Source organism: Talpa occidentalis, unplaced genomic scaffold, assembly GCF_014898055.3.
Source record: "Talpa occidentalis isolate TD23 unplaced genomic scaffold, MPIMG_talOcc4v2.1 talOcc4.3, whole genome shotgun sequence".
NCBI classification, from domain to species: Eukaryota; Metazoa; Chordata; class Mammalia; order Eulipotyphla; family Talpidae; genus Talpa; species Talpa occidentalis.
This window is the reverse complement of record NW_023603184.1, coordinates 83,744,559-83,767,824: the sequence shown is the minus strand read 5'-3', so window position 1 is coordinate 83,767,824 and position 23,266 is coordinate 83,744,559. Positions and strand designations below refer to the sequence as shown.

At 37.4% G+C, this 23,266-nt stretch overlaps 1 protein-coding gene across 3 annotated transcripts in view; it reads right to left on the bottom strand.

The window, feature by feature from the left end:
- EPC2 (enhancer of polycomb homolog 2) overlaps positions 1–23,266 on the bottom strand; it is a 104,019-nt gene that overhangs the window by 29,978 nt on the left and 50,775 nt on the right. For all 3 annotated transcript variants that reach the window (XM_037523306.2, XM_037523307.2, XM_054699719.1), the window contains exon 3: positions 5,250–5,395. In XM_037523306.2, the coding sequence (XP_037379203.1) occupies positions 5,250–5,395 (146 nt within the window). The remainder of the gene's footprint in view (positions 1–5,249; positions 5,396–23,266) is intronic.

The following is a 23,266-nucleotide window of genomic DNA, read 5'->3' as shown; positions in this document are numbered from 1 at the left end:
AGACATGCAGAGAATCTCTCAAAATTCTGTTACTCTGGTGGCGCAGGGGTTAAAGACAGCACTATCAAGCTATTGGCAGCCACTGCAGCATGATTTTGATAGCCAGCCGGCCAGGGAGCAACCCATATGGCGCAGCAGACCTCTCTTGTCTCCCCTGCTGCTGCCCCCAGCAGTGTATTTTGATAGATCTGTCTGTTGTGTTCCCCACTCTGTCTCTGGTGAATCCTCTCATCCCCCACTCACATACCTTTCACCTACACCCCAGTTCTTAATGTGCATAAATAAATAAATCTTAAAAAAAAAAATTCTGTTATTCTGATTCCACACATTTGAGGATCTACAGCTTCAACAGTCTAATACTTTCTGTGCTGCTTTTCAACAGAAACTAAGAAAATAGGTTCCTTTTAATATCCCTCAAAAATAAAAGATGAATATTCTCTAATATCACGCAACTATATATAATGTGCCTCTTTTGAAATTGTGAAAGGACAAACTTAGCATCTTTCCAGACTACACAACTTTGAATATTAATTATATGTAAAGGCAATTCCTCTACCCAAGCCAGTTAAACACTAGAATTGAATCCTTGTCTCAACATTCATTCTATTAATGACACTATAATGTCTGGGTTAGTGGTTCTAGGATGGTTTCCTGAGGAAATCTAATTTTGATATCTACTTCTTCTTTATGAATGTAGCCAGCATAATACTGATATATCTCAAAGTTTCAAAAATTCATTTGGGCACTTGTTTCCTTGCTCATTGTGAAGATCAGATAGGTCAATCAGTTTTAGCAAGATGGGCTTAGCAGGATGGTTGCACAAATCCACTTAGAGTGAGTTTTAGAAAAAGATTGTGGAGTTATAGGGCTGGAAAGCATTGATATTTTAACAATTCTTACATCATTTTAGAGAAGATTCACTTTCAAAACAAGATGAGACAGCTCCTGAGAATTATTTCCCTAGAACTCGGCAATGAAAGAAAAATTTTCTTGCTAAAATTATGAAATCAAAATATTAGTTTACCTGTAGGTTATCTAAAGAAGTTATGAGCCACTGTAAATTTTTTTATATTATCTAACTTCTCACACTGGTATAACTTCATTGAACAAATGCAACAATCATCTGGACTGCCCGTTCAGTGATAGTGATTACTAGGCTTAATTAGTGGCATTCTTATTATAATTTGGCTGCCAGACAGTTTGCTCATAGGAAGAGAAATCACTGACAATATCAACACAAGTATTCTAGTTCAGGTGACAATAACATTTAGTGCAGTAAAACTGTGACAATTTTTTTATTTGACTCATTGACTCCAAGAGTCCGCTTAACTGCATCTAAGAGATGAGGAACTTGGTCTATTTAAGAGGAGGAAAAGTCTGGAATATGAGATCAAACTAAAATAGCCAATATTTTCAAACAAAGTTTATTTTTTAAAAAAATATATTTTCTTACATTGTTCATTTTTGTACAATATTTGATTTCTCCTTTCAGGTATAGTTCCAGTGGTTCTCCCATCACCATAGCACCCGTGAACCATCACTACAGTCCCTTGTGTTCTTCCCTCCCGTTTTTGACCTGTCTTACATCCCCTCCCACACACTTCCCTGTTGTATGCCTCAGATCTACGGTCAGTTTGTAACTTTTGTCTTTTTCCTGATCCTTTGTTCAGTTTCCCTATATTCCACCTATAAGCGAAACCATCTCTTATTTCTTTTTCCTTCTGACTTACTTTACTTAGCATAATCCCTTCCAAGCTCCACACATGTTGCAAATGGCATTAAGTCTATCTTTTATGATCACTGAGTAGTATGTATTCCATTGTGTATGTGATCTCAAACATCAACTTTAAATGAACATATCCACTGATAGTCAAAATTCTCTTGAATTATGATGAATAACCCCCCAAAGTCTAGGATAATAGTAGATTAAGAATCAAGCTTTTTGGATCTAATAAATTCTACCTTATGCTCAGAGAATCACAGCATCATTGGCGGCTCTCATGTGCTCTGGGGACAAAGGGAAACTGCTGTGAGAGGCTATAGGTGACTTAGGTGTTTGGTCTTTCTACAAAATTTCAAAACCTTCACTAGTTAAATCAAGGACTTAATCTAACCTGGAAGTGGGGAGGAAGATGGTTTATTTCATCAATCAGGAGAGCAGTAGTAGTGAATTTCTTGTGTAATACTACTAATTAAAATAATACTGCTTCTGGGCCTCCCCGGTGGCGCAGCGGTTGAGCGCTGGGTTGTGAAGCTGCCCGCGGCCTCTGCAGCGCCGGTTCGATCCCCAGCTGGTCCTTCTGCCTGCTCTGCTCCCTGCTCTGGCTTGGTGAATTCTCTTGCCCTCCCGCGCTTTTGACTGTACCCAGTGCTTGTATAAAATAAATAAATAAATCTTTAAAAAAAAATAATAATACTGCTTCCTCTCCTACCATAGGATGTGGCAGGGGGTAAAAACTGAAATTTAAGATTTCCTTCCCTTGCATTTCTTGCTCCTGTTAGAAATATCCTTCTGGGGGCCTCCCGGTGGCACAAGGAGTTAAGTACAGCACTATGAAGCTGTCCGCAGCCTCTGCAGCGCCAGTTCGATACCCGAAAGGCCAGGGAGCTACCTAAATGGCTCAGCAGACTTCTCCTGTCTCACCCACTGCTCCCCTCAGCAGTGTATTTCAGTCAGTCTGCCTGCTCTGTTCCCCACTCTGTCTCTGGGGAATCCTCTCACCCCCACTCCCGCCCCCGCACCTCTGACCTGTAACTCCAGTTCTCGTATGTATAAATAAATAAATCTTAAAAAAAAAAAATCCTTCTGCCTATTTGTTAAGTACTTTCTTTATATCTCAGGTAATAAGAATTCAATACACAACTTACAATTAAATATCCTGACATTTCTTTCCAGTGTTAAGTGTATCTTCTCAGTCATGTGATGTTTTTAATATTGTTTTATATATACATATAAAGCTTTTTATTTTATTGCAAGATCTTGATTTTAATCATTCTATAAACATTATTCTTACCTAAAAAGACAACTTTGTAATATCACTGCATTTCTATCATCATAGTTACAGCATCAATTTGAGTGGGCAAATGATGTGATAGGATTAAAAGCCCACACAATCAGAATCCTACTACCTTTATAATCTAAGAAAAAAGTTGTGCTACTTCATCTACTAAAAGACAGAAGAAAGCACTATTTAACTGGAAAAAGGGCTTGTGGTAAACTTAATATTTCCAAGATTTCAAGATACTTGTTTACTTAGGAAAAGAGAAAAATTATCCTACTGTATTTCTCAAACTTCATGAAGAAAGGAGGCTCCTAGATGATAATCAGGAGGCTTTTGGTAATCCTACACAGTGTAACTTCAGTAAAATTGAAATGGATCATGTTAACAGTGATTGTTAAAAATTTAACTGTGACCCAAAAGAGGAGACATAGGGTGGTAGTTTATTGAGAATGACAGGGTTAAATGAAAGGGTTCTCTTGGTAACGGGGACTGTCCCCTTGGTATATTTTTGGGCAAAGAGAGAAAGACTGAAGAAATAAAGAGGAAGTAGTCAAGGTACTCAAGAATTAGAAATTTAGGGACTGGAGGAAAGGGGATTAAAACCACTCGATTCTGAGTTTTGGGAGTCACTAGAGAAATAAGAAACACAGTACACGATTATCTGGAATGAAGAGAGAGTAGTTTTGGAAAGGTTAAACTTGAAAGGCCTAAGGATCATCCAGGTGGAGATGCCAAAAAGCAGCATAAAAAGAGAAAAAAGAAAATTCTAGAGATCGAGAACGGGTCAAGGGCACAAGAACATGTATTATTATACCCATAAATATGCTCCCTCTTTAATGTGGTATTATCACAAAATACATAGGATAAGAATAACAAGAACAGAATTTCAAGAAATCCTGATGTCTGCAGGAACTGAATGAAAAGAGAAGTCAGAAAAAAAAAAATTAGAAGGGCCATGGAAGACAAGAAAACCACAAAGGAATGAATGAATTATATTCAGAAGACCAGTGGTGATGGCAGTTTAAAGAATAAGAACTCAACACAAACAAATGGGAAATGAAAATAATTATAGCATTTGGCAACAAGTTTTCAATGACTTCATTGTGGTCATCTCCACATAATGACAGGCAGTGGTTTGCCTAGCCTAACTTTTATGTTTTTCTCCACCAGTGTAATAAATATTAGTTTAACCATAAACTTCATTCCTTGCCCTATTACTAGGTTAGCCCATAAAAAGGAAAAATAATGAAATCTACAGATCATGGACTTAAAATGAGAACAATCTTTTGGAATTACTAATACTCAGTTCTAATAACTATTATCTTGTTCCTATGACAAACCTCCACCTTCATTTCCACTGCTGAAAGTAGTTGCTATCATACTCTGAAGTCTAGCCAGTTGTATCAATGCCTAGAAGTTTGCCACTAAGCAAACAGAAATGAAATAGGATGGTGCTGATTGTATGTGGAGACTTACCTATTGTTTACATGCTTTTTGTTTATCCTGGCCCCACTTAGATATTAAGTTCCACAAGGGTAGAACTTCTGCTACCTATCTTGCTCACCGCAGTACTAACCATTACTGATGAGAGCAAACTGATGATACAATTTCAGTGACCATCAGTAATTTTCTAAGTCATGATGAAAATTAGGAGAAGCACCAAAAGACTGATGGCACCTAAGATGGCTAGGAAAATTTACATATACAGGAGGAAAACAAACTGTATCTGATGCAAGTGATCAAAGTCCTAAGAAAACTGTGGGCACTAATTATAATGAATATTTTTGGGAATAAAACATTTCCAATAAAAAAACAAGACAATTACATTGAATTTTCAGAAAATTCAGTTTTCACTGTACTTCTTTGGAAAGTATGCTAGATATTACTTTGTGTAAAAATTGAAGAAAAAGACTGGTAGGCAGGCCTCACAGATGCCCCTCAAGCAAACTTAGTTACTGAACCACCAAAGACATTATGAAAACGCTCAAGAAGACATTAGAATATTTATACTAATATTATTTTTATGTAGAAACAACAGAAGTCAGAACAGTACTTTTCATACTCTCATTAAATAAAAATGATGTTTAAGTATTCAGTTCAAGGATACTGTAAATAGAAATTCTAGAAGGTCAGGAAAACAAATTCAAGAGATAATAAAATGCAATATACACTCCATTCCAAGAAAATACAAAATAAAGCTGCTAAATGGATTAAATGTGAGACAAGAGACGATTTTACAAGGTATACCTGATTAGAACTGGCTTTTTCAAGTCGGTCAATCATAATTTCAAATTGCAGTGGCTTAATTTCCATCTTTCTGTTAAGTCTATTTAATAAGGTCTCATCTTCTGAATCCATATCATAATCTGGTTGCTCGTTGTCTAGATTAAAGGCTACAAAAAAAAAGAAAAATTCTTTAAACTGAAGAGAAATTATGGTGTTAAACAGGGTTTATATTTGACCATAAAGTACTCATAAATTATAATGCAATAAAATCAAAGAGGGGTTCATGAATACATTTCTAAAAATTGGTTTCAGGAACTACAGTGAAAGAAAAAATAAAATTTTAATTTATATATGATTTAAAGCTTAATAATAAAAGTAGTTTTTTTTTTAAAGATCACACTATGTGCTAAAATATAAAGTAACAACTAGAAAAATGATATATAATCAACTTAGTAGCTTGGCAGCATAATGAAAAGCTAAGGAACAAAATTAATAATCCAGAAATAAACTCAAATGCAAAGTATATGATGGAGTGGTATATCAAATTATTGACAATTAAACAGATTCTTTTTAAAAGGCTTGACAGACAAGTTGTCTTGAAGAATAATTAAGTTGGATGCTGCCTCACTCCTAATACATACCACTCATAATATTAATGAAACTTTATAGTAAACACACACACACACACACACACACACACACACACGAAGTACTAAGAAAAAATAGGGGCGGGGTGTGGGGGTGGGGAATGATGTATAGACAGGCACAAGCTCAGATGCATAAAACTGATTAAATACAAAAGAGTAATGAGATAATATACTTCACAGACTAAGATCTAAAAATTGTTAATACATTATTTTGGAATGAATGGGGGAAAGAGGACTCAAATACTCTGAGGAAGAAATTACAAACTGCTATTTAGTTCAATTAGAAACACATACTCTTGAACTTGGCAATTCCTTTCCTAGAAATTTATGCTATAAACTTACACAGAGACAAAGATACACAGGAGTATGAATTGTGACATGGTAAGAATTACAACTGATAAAACAAGCAAAATATGTGAGATTGGTTTGTACAGACATGGAAAAACTAAAGTACTGAGAATGAATGCCAATGATGTATGTATATGATATAGAATGGAATCAGGTCTTTAAAAACATTAAGTAAGAAAGCTAAAGCACAGAATAGTGTCTATAGAACACTAAGATATGTTTTAAAAAACTAAAGAGAACATGAACTTATAAATGCACAGAATATTTTTGAAAGGATACACAAGAAATGTAAACAGTTGTCCACATCTGGGAAGGGAACTGTGGAAAAGGGGATCAAGGAATCAGAGGAAAAGTAAAAATTTCTCTTTGTTCTCTTTCATATTATTTGAGATTTTAAGCATATTATATCTGTTAATTCTTAAAACATAAAGGGAGGAAAAAAAAAACTAAAGTTCAACACAAAATTATGTCTTACAATTGCATGCAAGACTTAGGCCCTGGCAAGCAAAGAGACACCAATGATCAACATGTTGGTTATTTTAAAAACTGCCAAGATATCAGTGTATGAATGAATATCCTAGTCATACTGTATGAAAAGTCCTAGCATTTTCAGATGTGGAATGGTATTCTTAAAAACAGCTTATAACACAGTAACAGGAACATATGTATATACTTTGAAAATTTCAGTGAAATCAGTCACCACTATAGATAGACATAAAATAGTTAAAGATAAAACTACATCTCAAAAATCTGAACTTTGTTGTATTGTTTTAAAAGTGATACCCTCTACAATCAAAACAAAAACAAGAATAAATCAATCAATACTTATAATCTTACTTTGCACTTACTATGGGATAGGCAGCGCACATAATGCTTTATACATACTAAGTTGCTACAATTGCCCTACGTGGTTTTATCTCAAAACGAGTATTAAAACCAAAATTAAAAAAAAAACAAAAAACAAAAAACCCCCAAAATTTTGTAAAAATTTTATTGTGCTTAATTTGATTCAGAGTACACAATAAAGTTAATGTCAGAAAAGTTATTGATGACCTAATGGCACAAGTTATTTTGTCATAATAACTTGTAATAATAACTAAATAATTATGATTCATTTAAAATATTTCTGAAAATAAAATTTTTTTCTTCCTTGTATACTGCCTTTTTTTTTTTTTTTTTTAAAGATTTATTTATTTATTTATACAAGCACTGGATACAGTCAGAAGCACCGGAGGGTGAGAGAATTCACCAGAGCCAGAGCAGGGAGCAGAACAGGGAACAGGCAGAAGGAGGAAGTACACTGCTGAGGGGAGCAGTGGGCGGCAGGAGAGGTCTGTGCACCATGTGGGACCCTCGCCCAGCGGCCCGGAATTGAACCGGCACTACAGAGGCTGCGGGCAGCTTCGCAGCCCAGCACTCAACCACTGTGCCACAGGGGAGGCCCCCTTGTATACTGTTTTTATTACAAGATTATCAATAGTTCAAAAGAATGCTTTTAAAAAGTCAATCCAATCTGCATCAAAGTCAACGACAGGTGAGGTGGGCCTCACAAACTACATAATCAATTAAAGTTACTCTTGCTTCCACAAGTGATGCTGTATTTGGGAATGCATAGAATGGCAGTCAATGATCTGCTTTAGTTCAGGGTGTAGTAACAAATAGTCAATAAAATCAGACAGCTGTTATAACTACCAGACATTTTAGAGGAAGATAGGTTTTAAAAAGATTCAAGCAGAGTTAAGTCAACATACTGAATTTCCAAGTTAAAAACAAGTTTTCAAAACCTCAAGGGCAAATTTGGCATGACTGTCTTTACACATTTACCTAATCTTACTTCAGGGTCCTCCACTTCTTATCTGCTCTATCTTCGTATTTCATTCTTACAAAAGTCATTGCCCCAGCTTGTGGGGCAGGGAATGAGGAAAGAAAAGCCAGGATATAGTTTAGAAAAATTAATGGTGAGAATTGATAGGAGGTGTGACAATGTTATATCAGCATCAAGGCAAATATCTGTATCATAAGTTTTCTGATATTACCATTTCTCTTTTCATTCAAAAACAGGTATTCTGATGCTTCCAAACACATACAGTGCTTAATAGGTACCTCTCTTTATCTCATATTGTATTGATTACCCCTCTACCAGACAAAAAGACAAATTCTTTAAAAGCAGAATTATTTTAGTCATATTTGTATATTCCCTGTATGGCATGTAAAGAAAAAAAAAAAGTATTAAAGCTGTTGAATAAATACAGCATTTATTAAATAGGTAAATATAAGAAGAGATTCTTTCAGAACTACAAAAAAGACATTTTGGAAACCCAGTAAGTTTTTTCCTGTTAAAAAATAATCTAACAAATAGAGTTAGTTTCACACATCAGTCACCCAAACAAAACAAGTAAAACAGTTCACAACCCTACCCTCCAAAAGAGGGTGAGGAGGCAGGAAGAAGGCTGAAAGTCTCTTGATATAGCTGATCAAGAGAATTAAGTTATGAGAAGGGCATGTGTCTGTATGTGTATAGACTTCCTGTGATGAAGTCAACCGAGCAGTAAATAATAAAAAAAGAACAATGATGGGACTGTAGTATATGAAAGATCACAGTGAGAAAAAAAAAAAAAAGGATGTGGGAAGTAGTGACCATGGAGATAGCTGCCACCAACCAGGGGAAAAAAAATTTTTTTAAGACACATTATTTTTATTTATTTATTTATTTATTTTTAGAGGCATGTTTTATTTATTTGTTTGTTTGTTTGTTTGTTTGTTTATACATGCACTGGGTACAGTCAGAAGCGCGGGAGGGTGAGAGAATTCACTAGAGCCAGAGCGGGGAGCAGAGCAGGCAGAAGGACCGAAGTACACTGCTGAGGGGAGCAGCGGGAAGCAGGAGAGGTTTGTGGGCCATGTGGGACCCTCCTCCGGTGGCCGGGGAGCAGCTGGGGATCGAACCAGCGCCGCAGAGGCCGCGGGCAGCTTCACAACCCAGTGCTCAACCGCTGCGCCACTGGGGAGGCCCCTAAAGACACATTATTTATGTATACAAGAACTGGGGTACAAGCCAGAGGTGGGGGAGGGAGGGTGAGAGGATTCACCAGAGACAGAATGAGGAACAGAAGAGGCAGAATGACTGAAATACACTGCTGAGGGGAGCAGCAGGCGAGTCAGGAGAGGTCTGCTGTGCCATGTGGGTAGCTCCCTGGCCGGGGATCAAACTCGTGTTGCAGTGGCTGCGGATTGCTTCATAGGTTGCATCTTAACCCCTTGTGCAACCAGGGAGGCCCCCAACCACGAAAATTTGTTTGCTTTCTGGCAGGGGTGGTGGCAGCTTCTGTGTAGGTAGGGAAGTGAGCGTAACTTGCTGTTTGAATAGTTAACTGATTATAACTTAGAAAACATATAGAACAGAGTTGGCCTAAAATTTGCCAGTAAAGCAAACATTAGTTCTAGTAAAAGAGTACTGTTTAAAGCCCTTAGATTTCCTTTTACTTAGATATATTTATATGTGAGTATCTAACAGGTATAGTTATCTAATGGATAATAAAAACAGAACCCAGTGGAAGAAAAAATAAGAAATTTTCCCAGAGCCAAAATGGCAAAAAGTTTTCTGACTAAAAAACGGATTCAAACAACTATGGTACAAAATGAGTACCATGCAATTTAATGAGGCATAGGATGGGCCAACTACTGTCCATTACTCTGTAGCATTATTAGGATTATACATATTATAATAAAATATTAAGTCTATTTTAAGGGGAAACATTTGTTACCCACATTTCTAGTCAAATAACCAGGAAGGAAAAGTATAGGAAGAATCCTTGTAGCTTCTCTTCATTCCTTTTACTCCCTCAACCAAGGAAGGCATGGTTTCAGCTGACGAGTGAACTTTACAGGAGAAGCTGATCCGTTTAATACTTTCCAGTGCATCTCTCATGGTCCTTCCTTTCTTTGAAGAGGCTGTTTGCTAGTTGGCCCTTCATTGTAAGCAAAGGGGTCAATTCTATCCCTGAATGGGAGGCCTGCTCTGCTAGTGGCCAATCAGTGAATAAGTACATTTGTCAAACTCCAGAGGTTAAACATTAGGAAGTCCACTGAGGCCATCTACCTATAGCTCACTTTCTAACACCACTTTTATTAGTAATAAAGATAAAACGTTATTTCTATACCTATTTCTCATTTAGTTCCAAAATAGAAAAGGAATGTTATTTTTGGCTCTCCTAAAGCTCTGACATTATAGGCTATACTCAACAATTTATTTTATAAGCGACTATGCTTTTTTTTTTTTTTTTTAACTACAGAATATCTTCTATGCTTAACACTCAATCACATGGCACCTAAGATTATACATATTCAACACCCGGAGTTTATTTCATTCACCCTTTTCTCTGTGGTTATTTACACAACCAGGATACAATGCACATGTGGCACAAGTACTCTCTAACTCTTTATAAAAACAAAACAAAAACTGATAATTTCCCTACCTTAATTCTGTGAAATCAGAACTCTTCACATACTCATTTCTTTATTTATAGATATCACTATGCCTACCTGACCATGGACTTTCATGTGTCATGTTTGATAGCATGTGACAGTCATTCCACAGGGAACTATACCACAGATGAGTAACTGACACTCAAAAAAACCATAGAGAGATCAGTGACCTATGAAATGGTCCAGGTTTTAATGCATACCTGGGCAAAATTTCCTCTAAGAGAAATGTGACCAACCAGATGGCTTGCTGCTAAATAAAGCAGAAAAACATGTATTTATCTCAAAATCCCATTAAAATAAAAGCAAAGCAATAGATATTTTTCCAAACACCATACATTCTCAGAGGTAAAGAGAATGAAGAGGTAAAAATTATCAATCAAGACAGGGGTTATCAGACAAGAGAACATTGTAATATAAAATGAAAGGGGAAGGGACAACAAGAAGCAAGAAAGACAGGAGCTGAAAACAACAGTTATTCTCTGAAAGAGGGGGTAGGAAACTTGTGACAAAGGAACACTGATTGAAAACCTTCATAGGGATAATTTAGCCCTTTCCCTCATAGCTAGACAACTGCTTTTCCCCCCAAAATGGCAGAAAACTAAGGCTTTATTTGCAAAGACTGATCAGAAAGTCTGTGGATTCTGGATCATAAGGAATGTTAAGGGCAAGTATAAGTATCAATTACCAATTCAAGAATAAATATGAACTCTCCTCATGCAGAACATCACACTTCCCTACATCACCCCTCCCCCCATTCAATTATAAAAACAAAAACATTGTCAGTCATCTAGGAGTAAGACAGAATTCTTCTATAGGAAAATCTATCAATCCCTTAAAAAAAAAAATATGACCTTACTTGAATATGAATATAGACAGTCAAGTAATCTAGATATTCAAGAAATGACAGAAAAACAAAGAAACTCAAAGGAAAAAAAGATAATGTAAGGAGAATGAAAATAAATCCTCAGAGAGCAATGCATCCATGAAACAACAACAGAATTAGGATTTTACATAAAAAAGGAACAATGAGGGCCTCCCTGGTGGTGCTGCGGTTGAGCTCTGGGTTGCGAAGCTGCCCGTGGCCTCTGAGGCGCTGGTTTGATCCCCAGCTGCTCCCCGGCCACTGGAGGAGGGTCCCACTTGGCGCGCAGACCTCTCCTGCCGCCCGCTGCTCCCCTCAGCAGTGTACCTCGGTCCTGCCTGTTCTGCTCCCCGCTCTGGCTCTGGTGAATTCTCTCGCCCTCCCGCGCTTCTGACTGTGCCCAGTGCTTGTATAAATAAATACATAAATAAATCTTAAAAAAAAAAAAAAGGAACACTTAGAGAACAAAAATCAGAGAATATCACATTTCTCAATAGCAATGCTAGAAGTTATGTCAATGGACTCATGTTCAAAATACGAAAGATAAAGGTTTCCTAAAAACACTTTACCCTGACAACTACCAATCAAGTATGAGGTTAGAATAAAAAATAATTTCAGATATGCAAGGCCTCAAAAAAAAAAAAAATTCACCTTTTAAGCATCTACTCTTCCTTAGAAAGCCAATGGGACGTGTATTCCATTAGAAATGAGTAAACCTAAAAGGAAGCATGGAAATCTTCTGGGGAAACTAACATATGAGAGATGGAAAGATGATCAATGACAACAATGCAGCAAGGTTAAGAAGAACCAGTCCAGAATGAACCAATAACTCTAGAAAAATAAGTTCAGAGAAGGAAAAAAATAGATTATCTCATTGTTTGACCATATTAACAGTTACATTCTGCCAGAGAATGTGTGGTGAATTAATGAAAGGAACATAAAAAAAGAAGCATAGATTCTTCTTTGTGGCAAAGGGGGTTAAGACACAACCTATAAAGCTCACTGCAGCATGAGTTTGATCCCTGGCCGGCCAGGGAGCTACCCACATGGCACAGCAGACCTCTCCTGACTTGCCCGCTGCTCCCCTCAGCAGTGCACTTTAGTCAATCTGCCTGTTCTGTTCCCCACTCTGTCTCTGGTGAATCCTCTCACCTTCCACATTCTTGTATGTATAAATAAATAAATCTTTTTTTAAAAAAAGAAAGAAAAAGAAGCATATGGAAGATAAAGAAATCATCTCATTTGAAAATAGAAACCTAAGCAAAAAAGGAAGTATAATCATTAAGTACTTTTTTCAGCTATTAATATTTGCAGAATGATTATATTGTATACACTGAATACTGATTTAATAATGTAATTATAGCTAAAAAATGGAACCAGGGAAACCATGCTGAGTAAAGAAGTGAAAAAAGTAAATATTCATTTTAAAAAGTCACAAGTCAACAAATAAAAATTTTAAAACAATTTACAAAGATAGTCATATTAGCCTACAATTTAGAAATATGAAGTACAACAATAAAGAATTTAAAGGTAGTTGCCTGTAAAAGTTTCAATTAAGTCCAATGATACAATAAACGCAAAGTTAAAAAGTAAGCCCCCTCCCCATTCTTACTAGAATGTTAGTGATGGAACAAAGATGTGAAAACATGACATTTCCTGTAAGTCATGGAAGAACAAAGTTGTGAAGTATTAGAAAGCAGGAGAGGAAAAAAGTAAAATTCCAGTTTCATTTTACAGGTATTCACTTTACACTAATTTGACCTTTTTATTTTAATCATGTAAGTCACCAGCAATCATACAATCAAGAGTATTGACTTAAAAATACCTTTGCAAAAAAAATTTTCATGAGAGAAAATGTAATTTATTTCAAAGTTTTGAGTTCTAAAGCAGATTTTTTTTTTCCTTTGCTTTATCTGCAGTCCTAAACATTTCCAGCTAGTTTTAAGTAGGTTAATAAAGCCAATATTCAGTTGCTTGTGAGTACAAAAAAATTGTAATTTTTGTGACAATTATCTCTAAAATGTTTCTTTTTATGAACTGATAAAAAAAACGAGCTATTCACTAATATTTAAAGAGTACACTACAATTAAATTATTAGCAGACATTACTATTATATATTTCTTTAAAATATCCTATGCATGAAAAATTGTGCACCAAAAGTAACAGGCTTATCGGGCCTCCCCTGGTGGCGCAGGTGATTGAGTGCAGCGCTGTGAAGCTGTCCACAGCCTCTGCAGTGCTGGTTCGATCCCGGCCGGCCAGCCGGCAGGGGTCCCACATGGCACGGCAGACCTCTCCTGTCACGCCCGCTGCTCCCCTCAGCAGTGTATTCCGTCAGTCTGCCTGTTCTGTTTCCCACTCTGTCTCTGGTGAATCCTCTCACCCTCCCTCGGATCTGGCCTGTACCCCGGTTCTTGTATAAATAAATAAATAAATCTTAAAAACAAACAAACAAAAAACAAAAATAACAGGTCTATGGAAAATCTGTGTAACTTTGTTACTAGAGTCCTAACACACCATAAATAGTATGTTAAATATAAGAGTGGCTCACTACTACCTCAAGGGTAACCAAAAATTGACAAAAAAGAACTGCTGGCCTGTGAGTGCTCAAACAACACTGATTGTAATGGAATTCCACTTTGGAATTCTAGCAGGAAATGCAACCTGCCACTAATTAGGGGCAGAGTAAGGCTGGATACGGGAAAAGGACCCTAGGTGCAGGTAGCCAGTCCTTTTAAACATTTTAAAGACAGAGCTGTCAGGGCTGAAGCAGTAAAGCTAAAGCCTTTGTTTGCTCCTCTCTGCTAAAGACTAAGTTTTTTCTTAATATTCCACTTCCCTTTGGCAAAGAAAAAAATAACCAGAGCAACTTCCATGTGGTATTAACACCATTTCCACTTTCACAGTTCTTTTTATAAATACATGAGGTATAGTCTATGTAACTTAACAATCAATAAATGAATAGTAAAAGAATAGAAATGTGAGTAAAAGCACCCAAAGGGTTTTATTCCTTAACTTCATACTACCATTTCTTGTTATGATGGCAAAAATATGAGATACTTAGTACTGTCTAGAAATAATACCTATCTCCTACATACATCACAGGAACAAGTTTACAAAATGAATCAAAAGATGTTTATGAAAAATACAAAATGTCTGAGTTAGCACCAAGTCAATTTATCAGGTATTTATTTGATGGTTTAGGTGGAGAGCTAGTCAATGTAAATGAAAAAAAGTATCCCTGCCCGAGGGGTCACTTAGTCCCTTCATTTTGAGGATGACATAGGCTAAAGGTGTTTCATGGAATCAAACATTCATCTTCCATAAATATTTACTTGTAAACATTCCTAGATAGGATAATAACTTTGTGTCTATGCAATTACACACACACACACACACACAATTTTCCAAGGTTTCCAAATCTTCCAACCTATTCCTTCGAAATATTTGACCATAGTTTATTTTCTACCCCGATTTAAAGCAGTGATTGGGCTATATGTTATCCTTCTTTTGGTTACTTGCAGGAAAGAGTTTAACAAGGGTGCATATTTCTGAATTTTAGTTCTTTGGAAGGGACCTTACACCACTGCTGCATATTATGTGCTATTAATGAAAACAATGCAATTTCGCTTTCAAAAAGAGCAAAACTTGGGCCTCCCTGGTGGCGCAGGGGTTAAAGAAAGCACTATCAAGCTGTCAACAAGTCAATGTAGCTTGAGTTCAATCCCCAGCAGGTCAGGGGGCAATCCACATGGCCAAGCAGACCTCTCCTGCCTCCCCTGCTGCTCCCTTCAGCAGTGTATTTCAGTAGACCCGCCTGTTCTACTCCCTACTCTCTCTGGTGAATCCTCTCATCCCCCACCCCTGCACCTCTGGCTTACACCCCAGTTCTTTTTTTTTTTAAAGATTTATTTTTATTTATACAAGCACTGGGTACAGTCAGAAGCGCAGGAGGGTGAGAGAATTCACCAGAGCCAGAGCGGGGAACAGAACAGGCAGAAGGACTGAAGTACACTGCTGAGGGGAGCAGCGGGCAGCAAGAGAGATCTGCACGCCATGTGGGACCCTCGCCGGCGGCCAAGGATTGGACGGGTGGCCGGGGATTGAACCGTCGCTGTAGAGGCTGCGGGCAGCTACGCAGCCCAGCGCTCAATCGCTGCGCCACCAGGGGAGGCCCTACACCCCAGTTCTTGTATGCATAAATAAATAAAACTTAAAAAAAAAAAAAAGGAGAAAAAATTTTTTTAAATAAATCTGGTAACAAAGGCCTCATGTTCTTTCTTTTTTCCCAAGTCAATGCAGTATGATTCTAGAAGAAAACAAAAAAATAAAAGATCATCCTGCCAACAAAAAAAAGTAATCAAGAGTTGCAACTATGGGGCCTCCCCGGTGGCGCAGCGGTTGAGCGCTGGGCTGCGAAGCTGCCCGCAGCCTCTGCGGTGCCGGTTCAATCCCCGGCTGCTCCCAGGCCACCAGAGGAGGGTCCCACATGGCGCGCAGACCTCTCCTGCCGCCCGCTGCTCCCCTCAGCAGTGTACTTCGGTCCTTCTGCCTGCTCTGCTCCCCGCTCTGGCTCTGGTGAATTCTCTCACCCTCCCGTGCTTCTGACTGTACCCAGTGCATGTATAAACAAACAAACAAACAAAAAAACAAACGAATAAATAAATAAAACATGCCTCTATTAAAAAAAAAAAAAAGAGTTACAACTATCAATATTCACAAAAACATCCATGGAATATGCACCTCAAATATCATGAGATCTGAAAATTTCACCATTAAAGATGGTGAAAAAGATACAGGAACACCAAATGTTTATTCTGCTAAAAGGCTCAACAAAGCTGTCTATGCTAAAGGAATAGGAATGCATCATACCAGATCTTGGTGTTTCTAAAGAAAACAAAATGTAAAGATTTGTCCAAAAGGTTCTATACATTTGGCCACCTATGTATATATCTTCACTTTCAAAAAACCACAGAGGGATAAAAATCTGAAGACCAGGAAGCTTTGCATTTCATCATTCCACCCCCAGTAATGGGCATCTTTTAAAACAATGGGTAAAAACTAGGGTCACCAGTGTAGCCTACCAATGTATCTAGTAATAAATCAGGTCTGCACAAAGACCACAATGAGAAAGTGCATTATGCTAATCAATACCGCATGATACCTAGAAATGGTACAAGTTCTTCGATACAATGTTCCTGGGTTCAAAGGGCAAAGCTGACTTCTGAAGAAGAAAAAAAAAATAAACAAAAGTAGTCAGAATTTTATTTATTTTTTTTTAAGGAGGCATGTATTTTTATTTATTTATGATTTATTTATTTATTTGATTGTTTTTGTTTATACATGCACTGGGTACAGTCAGAAGCACGGGAGGGTGAGAGAATTCACCAGAGCCAGAGTGGGGAGCAGAGTAGGAAGAAGGACCGAAGTACACTGCTGAGGGGAGCAGTGGGCGGCAGGAGAGGTCTGTGCGCCATGTGGGACCCTCCTCTGGTGGCCGGGGAGCAGCCGGGGATCGAACCGGCGCTGCAGAGGCTGCGGGCAGCTTCGCAACCCAGCGCTCAACCGCTGCACCACCGGTGAGGCCCAGTAGTCAGAATTTAAAAAAAAAAAAAAAAAATTCTGGAGAAAAAATTCCTCCTTTTAGAGTAAGGGAAGTTTTTGAGGGCATTGCTGGCCAGTGTGGCCAAGCAGGTAGATACATGCTGGAGAGCACAAAGTTGGAATTCCTTCCAGGAAGAGCAAAGTACAAGAGGTAGCGTTTCCTGCCTCTCATTTTAGTTCATATAGTCTATTTAAACAAACAAACAAAACCACAAATTAATATGATAAAAACAAACTTTTAATCACAATTAAGTTATAAAACAAGAAAAACAGCTGTTAAATACAGCTTGAATCCTTTCAGTGAAGGGGCAAACAGAAGTATTGTTTGACAGCTGTTTCTAACATTGAGTCAAAATATGTTTCGTATACTTCCTTCTTTTACACCTCCAAAAACTGCATTGACTTTGAAATAAGAAAAAAGTTTTCATGTAAAAATTCACCTGGGGCCTCTCTGGTGGCGCAAGGGGTTAAGTGTCAGCACTATGAAGCAATCCAGAGCTACTGCAGCACAAGTTCTGATCCTAGCCAGGGAGCTGACCCCACATGGTGCAGTAGGCCTTTCCTGTCTCGCCCACTGCTCCCCACCCTGAGGGTAGCCACATATCAGAACCCACATGTTCAATTCACTACATAATTCTCTTTCCTCATGTTGGTGGAAAAACACCAGGTGTGAGGGGGGAATTTTGTAATTAAATATGACAAGCAATATTTAATACAGTAAAAATCTCAGTGTCATAAAATCTGGATAGTTTTCATTCTTAGACAGTTTTCCTTATTCCTAGAATTCATTTTGAACACATTGCCTTTCTCAAATCCTCTATTCTCTTCCCTGTCATTGGTTTCTTTAATATACTACTATATACTACTCTAATATACTACTATGGGGGTTATATTTAAAAATAAATCAAAGTAAATTAAGGTAAAGATGAGGCGTATTAGCTAATTTACATATTAATACAAACAATGAAAGCTACATAATTCGGAGGTGAGAACACCTTATCTTAAACATCAGAAAGTTGAGAGAGGAGAAGAATCTTGGTGAGTTGAGCACAAGTTTCGATTTTGACCCACAGAGCTCTTACTTGCCCCACAACACCATACAAACCCTAAATTACACACCCCAAATCATAACAGCAATAATGAAAAGTCTTTGAATATCAAAGGAGCTAAAATACATATAAATCAAAAGATTAGTTTTGTTCAAATTTAGACTTAAACACTTAAACTTACAAATTTAATAACCCAAGATAACAAAAAAGATTAACCTACAAATAAGATAAATAATATTCTTAGTTAACTAAAACGCATATAAAACAAGTTATCGTGAACCTACTGCATCGGCACTCAAGGATTTGTTAAAAATAAGCATTAAAAATTAAAAAGAGGACAAACTTTAATAGTTTCCCACTTAAAGTAATTCCCAGGTTAAGACATTCCACAATTGTGAATTATCAGAGAAAAATTTTTTTAACATAAAAAGTTACATCAATCTTTATACAAAATCCTCACTTTTCCTTGAGGCCTCTTTAAATTTCCTAAATGTTCACTTCTGGATTTGCTCATATACAATCCCTGACTGCAAGCAAAGTAAGACAAATAAACAAGTGCACCTTTTTTGTAAAGCTTTTTCTGTGGAAATATTAACAATTTTCTATGCACTTTCTATAAATGTCTATCACTTGAACATTCATTAGTCTATTTCCTCTCAATTCTGCATTTCCTTTCTTTCTTTTTTTAAAAATTTATTTATTTATTTATACAGGCACTGGGTACAGTCAGAAGCGTGGGAGGGTGAGAGAATCTACCAGAGGCAGAGTGGGGAACAGAACAAGCAGACTGATGAAGTACACTGCTGAGGGGAGCAGCAGACACAGCAGGAGAGGTCTGCGCGCGCCATGTGGGACCCTTGCTGGTGGCTGAGGATTGAACCATCGCTGCAGAGGCTGCCGGCAGCTTCGCAGCCCAGTGCTCAACTGCTGCTCCACCAGAGAGGCCCTGCATTTCCTTTCTTAATCAACTTTCCCAAACTATCTTTACCAACCTAATGAACCCAACAACAGCCCACACTGACTATACCTAAGTACAAGTGGATCAGGCTCCCTTTGAAGTTAGGATAGATATCAATTTGCTAAGGCATAAACTGGAGACAGTGCGCAAAATAGACACTTCTTGAAAGCATACATAAAGATGGCCATAAGGCAAATGATAAAAATGTTCATTATCACTTATTATGAGGGAAATGAAAATCAAAACCATAAAGAGATACCACCTCATACCTGAGAATGGCCCATAACAAAGAGATAAGAAACAAGTATTGGTGAGGGTGAAGAGAAAAAGGAACCCTCATACACTGTTGGTAGGAATGTACACCAATCCAGACCCTATGGAAAACAGAATAGAGGTTTCTCAAAACACTAAAAATAGATCTACCATGTGACCCAGCAACCCCTCTCCTAAGTATCTATTCAAAGAAAATAAGAACACTAATATGAAGGGAAAGAAGCACTCCTATGTTTGATGCAAAACTTTTTAAAATAGGTTACGGACACAACCTAAGTAACCAACCACTGATGCGTGGATAAAGAATGCAGTATATATGCACAATGGAATATAACTCAGTCATTAAAAAAAGATGAACTATTGCCATTTGCAAAAACACAGATTGAAATGGAGGGGTTTATGATCAGCAAAATAAGTCAGGAGGAGAAACACAAATAATGGATGACTTTTACTCATGAGTGGGGGAAAAAAAAAGACAGAGAAGCAAAACCTAAAACCAACCCTTGAAATATGAGTGCAGAACTGAGGCTATCAGAAAGGGAGGGTGGGGAAATGGATGCAAAGGGATTGGGGGTTACCGATGAACTATGGCAGAGGATTATTGGGGCTTTGGTGGTAGAAATATGATAACATACATTAGTAGAGGTATGATCCCATTCCTCTAAAAGGTATACAATGTTGTAAACCAACATTACTCCAGCAAACAATTAAAAAAAAAAAAAAAAAAAAATGGCTACAAAGGCATTCCAAAGAAATGCTTAGAGACAGAAATTAACAGAAATGTTTTGTATAGGGAGGTTACATGACCCAATACATCGTCAAACACAAGAAATCAGAACCATATGTTCACAACAGCTGTGTGTGTGTGTGTGTGTGTGTGTGTATAGTATAGTACTTTGTTTTACAAAGCAGAATTGAACAGTTTACAATCTATTATCAGCATCATTGTTGGGTATCTCGATTTCGGTTTAAACAGAATAGAACAAACACTAAAGTGGGGGCTCTGATTAGGCAGAATTAAACATCATCATTAATATCTCATATATTTAACACTAAGGAAGTTGAAGTATCAGCACAAAGGCTCAGAAGTTTCTTTACCTTAAAATCATTCAAAAATAAACCACAATTTCTCACATTTTAGCAATTACCAGAGTCATCTGGATGGCTTGTTAAAAAACACATGCTACATAGCTTGATCATCAGTAGATCTTCAGTAGTAGATCTGGAGTGGGGCTTGTGAATTTACATTTCTAACAAAATCCCAAGTGATGCTGGACTATGATTTGAGAACCTTTGCTTTAAGTCTGTGTCCTTAACATTTATAAACTTTACTTAACTACACTGAGCTTTTGAAATTTATAAATTTTTAAAGTCCTTAGGCTTCAAATACTTTCAGACAGCCAATGACAAGTTCAGAAGCGACTCAGACAACAGCTCTGCTTGGAGCTCTCCAAGGTTCTGACAGCCTGCAAGCCTAGCCGTTCCCAATGGTGTGTCAAAGATTAGGAATGTTTATTTTAAATATTCAAGAACTCTTTCTTGACTTTGATTCTCTCAGACGTCCTAGAATTACAAAACTTGGCCAAAGACCTCACGTAAACTCCCTCCTCAAAGAACAAAAAAAAAAAAAAAAAAAGAAAAAAGAAAAAAAGAAAAAGAAAAAGAAAAAGAAAAAGAAAAAGAAAAAGAAAAAGAAAAAGAAAAAGAAAAAGAAAAAAGAAAGCAAGTGCAGAAGAGTTCAAAGCCACTTTCTAAAGATCACAAAGTGATCCAAGCCCTTCAATTGACTGGCTAATTTGTTCTAAAACTCCAGGATTATTCTTAGTCTTTTTTTCTGACTATCAAATTACATTCCTTTTCCACTTTGAAAAATTTAATTTTTATACAAATAACAAGTATTACTGGCTAAAATTAGTGGCAATGATGAATGACAACTATGGAAACCACAGACCATGGAAACGGATTCTCTGAATCTTTCAGGTGGAGATTTTCATCATTACAGAGGGGACAGAGTCTAACAAGATTTGATAGGACCCAAGAAATGTTATGATAATTTCAAAGAGTCAGGCATATATAAAGATAATGATCTTTTTATTCTCCTTCTAGTTATGCTTTTTCTTAGACTGCTATCCTTTAGAGTCTTCCTCCCTTGCTATTTTCTAAAAAACATCAATAGAAACAAACCCTTCTGAACAACAAATGATCAAAAATGGTATTGAGACTACATAATAAAGGGGAGGTGTTGAGAAAACTAGAGTTCACATACAAAAGAATAAAGATGAACACTTAGGCCTGTAACTATAAAAATTTCTTAGGAGAAAACAAAGGGAGGGCCTCCCCGGTGGTGCAGCAGGTTGAGCACCACGCTGTGAAGCTATCTGCAGCCTCTGCAGTGTGGGTTCGATCCTGGCTGGCCAGTGAGAATCCCACATGGCGCAGCAGACCTCTCCAGTCTCACCCGCTGCTCCTCTCAGCAATGTATTTCTGTCGTCTGCCTGTTCTGCTCCCTGCTCCGTCTCTGGTGAATCCTCTCACTCTCCCCCACCTCTGGCCTGTACCCCAGCTATTGTATAAAATAAATAAATCTTAAAAAAATTAAAATAAAAAAAAACAAAGGGAAAAAACCTTCAAGACATTAGGTTCAACTGTGATTTGCTGGATATGATAGCAAAAGCAGAAACAAGAAAAGAGAAATAGACAAATGGGACTGCATGAAATTTAAAAACACATGCAGAGCAAAGGAAACAATCAAGAGAAAGAAAAGACAATGTGCTGAAAGAAAATATTTGCAAACCACACATATGATAAGGGGTTAATTTAAAAGTATATAAACAACTCCTATAATAAAAGTCAAGAACAAAGAAGTAATAACTAGGGGCCTCCCTGGTGGCACAAGGGGTTAAGCATCAGCAATATGAAGTAATTTGCAGCTACTGCAACATGAGTTCCCTGGCCAGTGACCCACACAGACAGAAGACATCTGCTGTCTCACCTGCTGCTCCCCTCAGCAGTGTATTTCAGTCAATCCGCCCGTTCTGTTCCCCACTCTGTTTCTGGTGAATCCTCTCACCCTCCCCCTACCTCTGGCCTGTACCCCAGTTCTTGTATGCATAGATAAATGAATCTTTAAGAAAAATTAAAAAAAAGAAATAATGACTAAAAAACAGGTAAAGCACATGAATAGACATTTCTCCAAAGATGATAGACAAATAAGCAAGTAGCATATAAAAAAATATTCAACATCACTTATTATTAGGAAATTACAAATCAAAATTACAATGAGATTTCATCTCAGAGGGCCACCATAAGAAAAGAATTACATATGTTGCTGTGAATGTGGAGAAATTAGACATCTTATCCACTAATGGGAGAATGGTAAAACAGTGCAGCCACTGTGGAAAACAGTGTGGCGTTCCTTCAAAAATAGAATTAAAAATAGAACTGCCATGTTTTCCAGGATTTACCCATCTGAGTATATAATCAGAAGAACTGAAAATGGAATCGTGAAGAGATATATACATACCAATGTTAAATGCAGTATTATCCACAATAGCCAAGATGTGGAAGCAATTTAAATGTCCATTAGCAGAATGGTTAAACAAAATTTAGTATATACAGTACACAACAGAATATTATTTAGTCTTTAAAAAACAAGGAAATCCCGGCCTCCCTGGTGGCTCAGGCGGTTGAGCACAGAGCTGTGAAGCTGTCTGCACCCTCTGCAGTGCCGGTTCAATCCCCGCCGATGGCACGGCAGACCTCTCCTGTCTCGCTGCTCCCCTCAGCAGTGTATTTCAGTCGGTTTGCCTGTT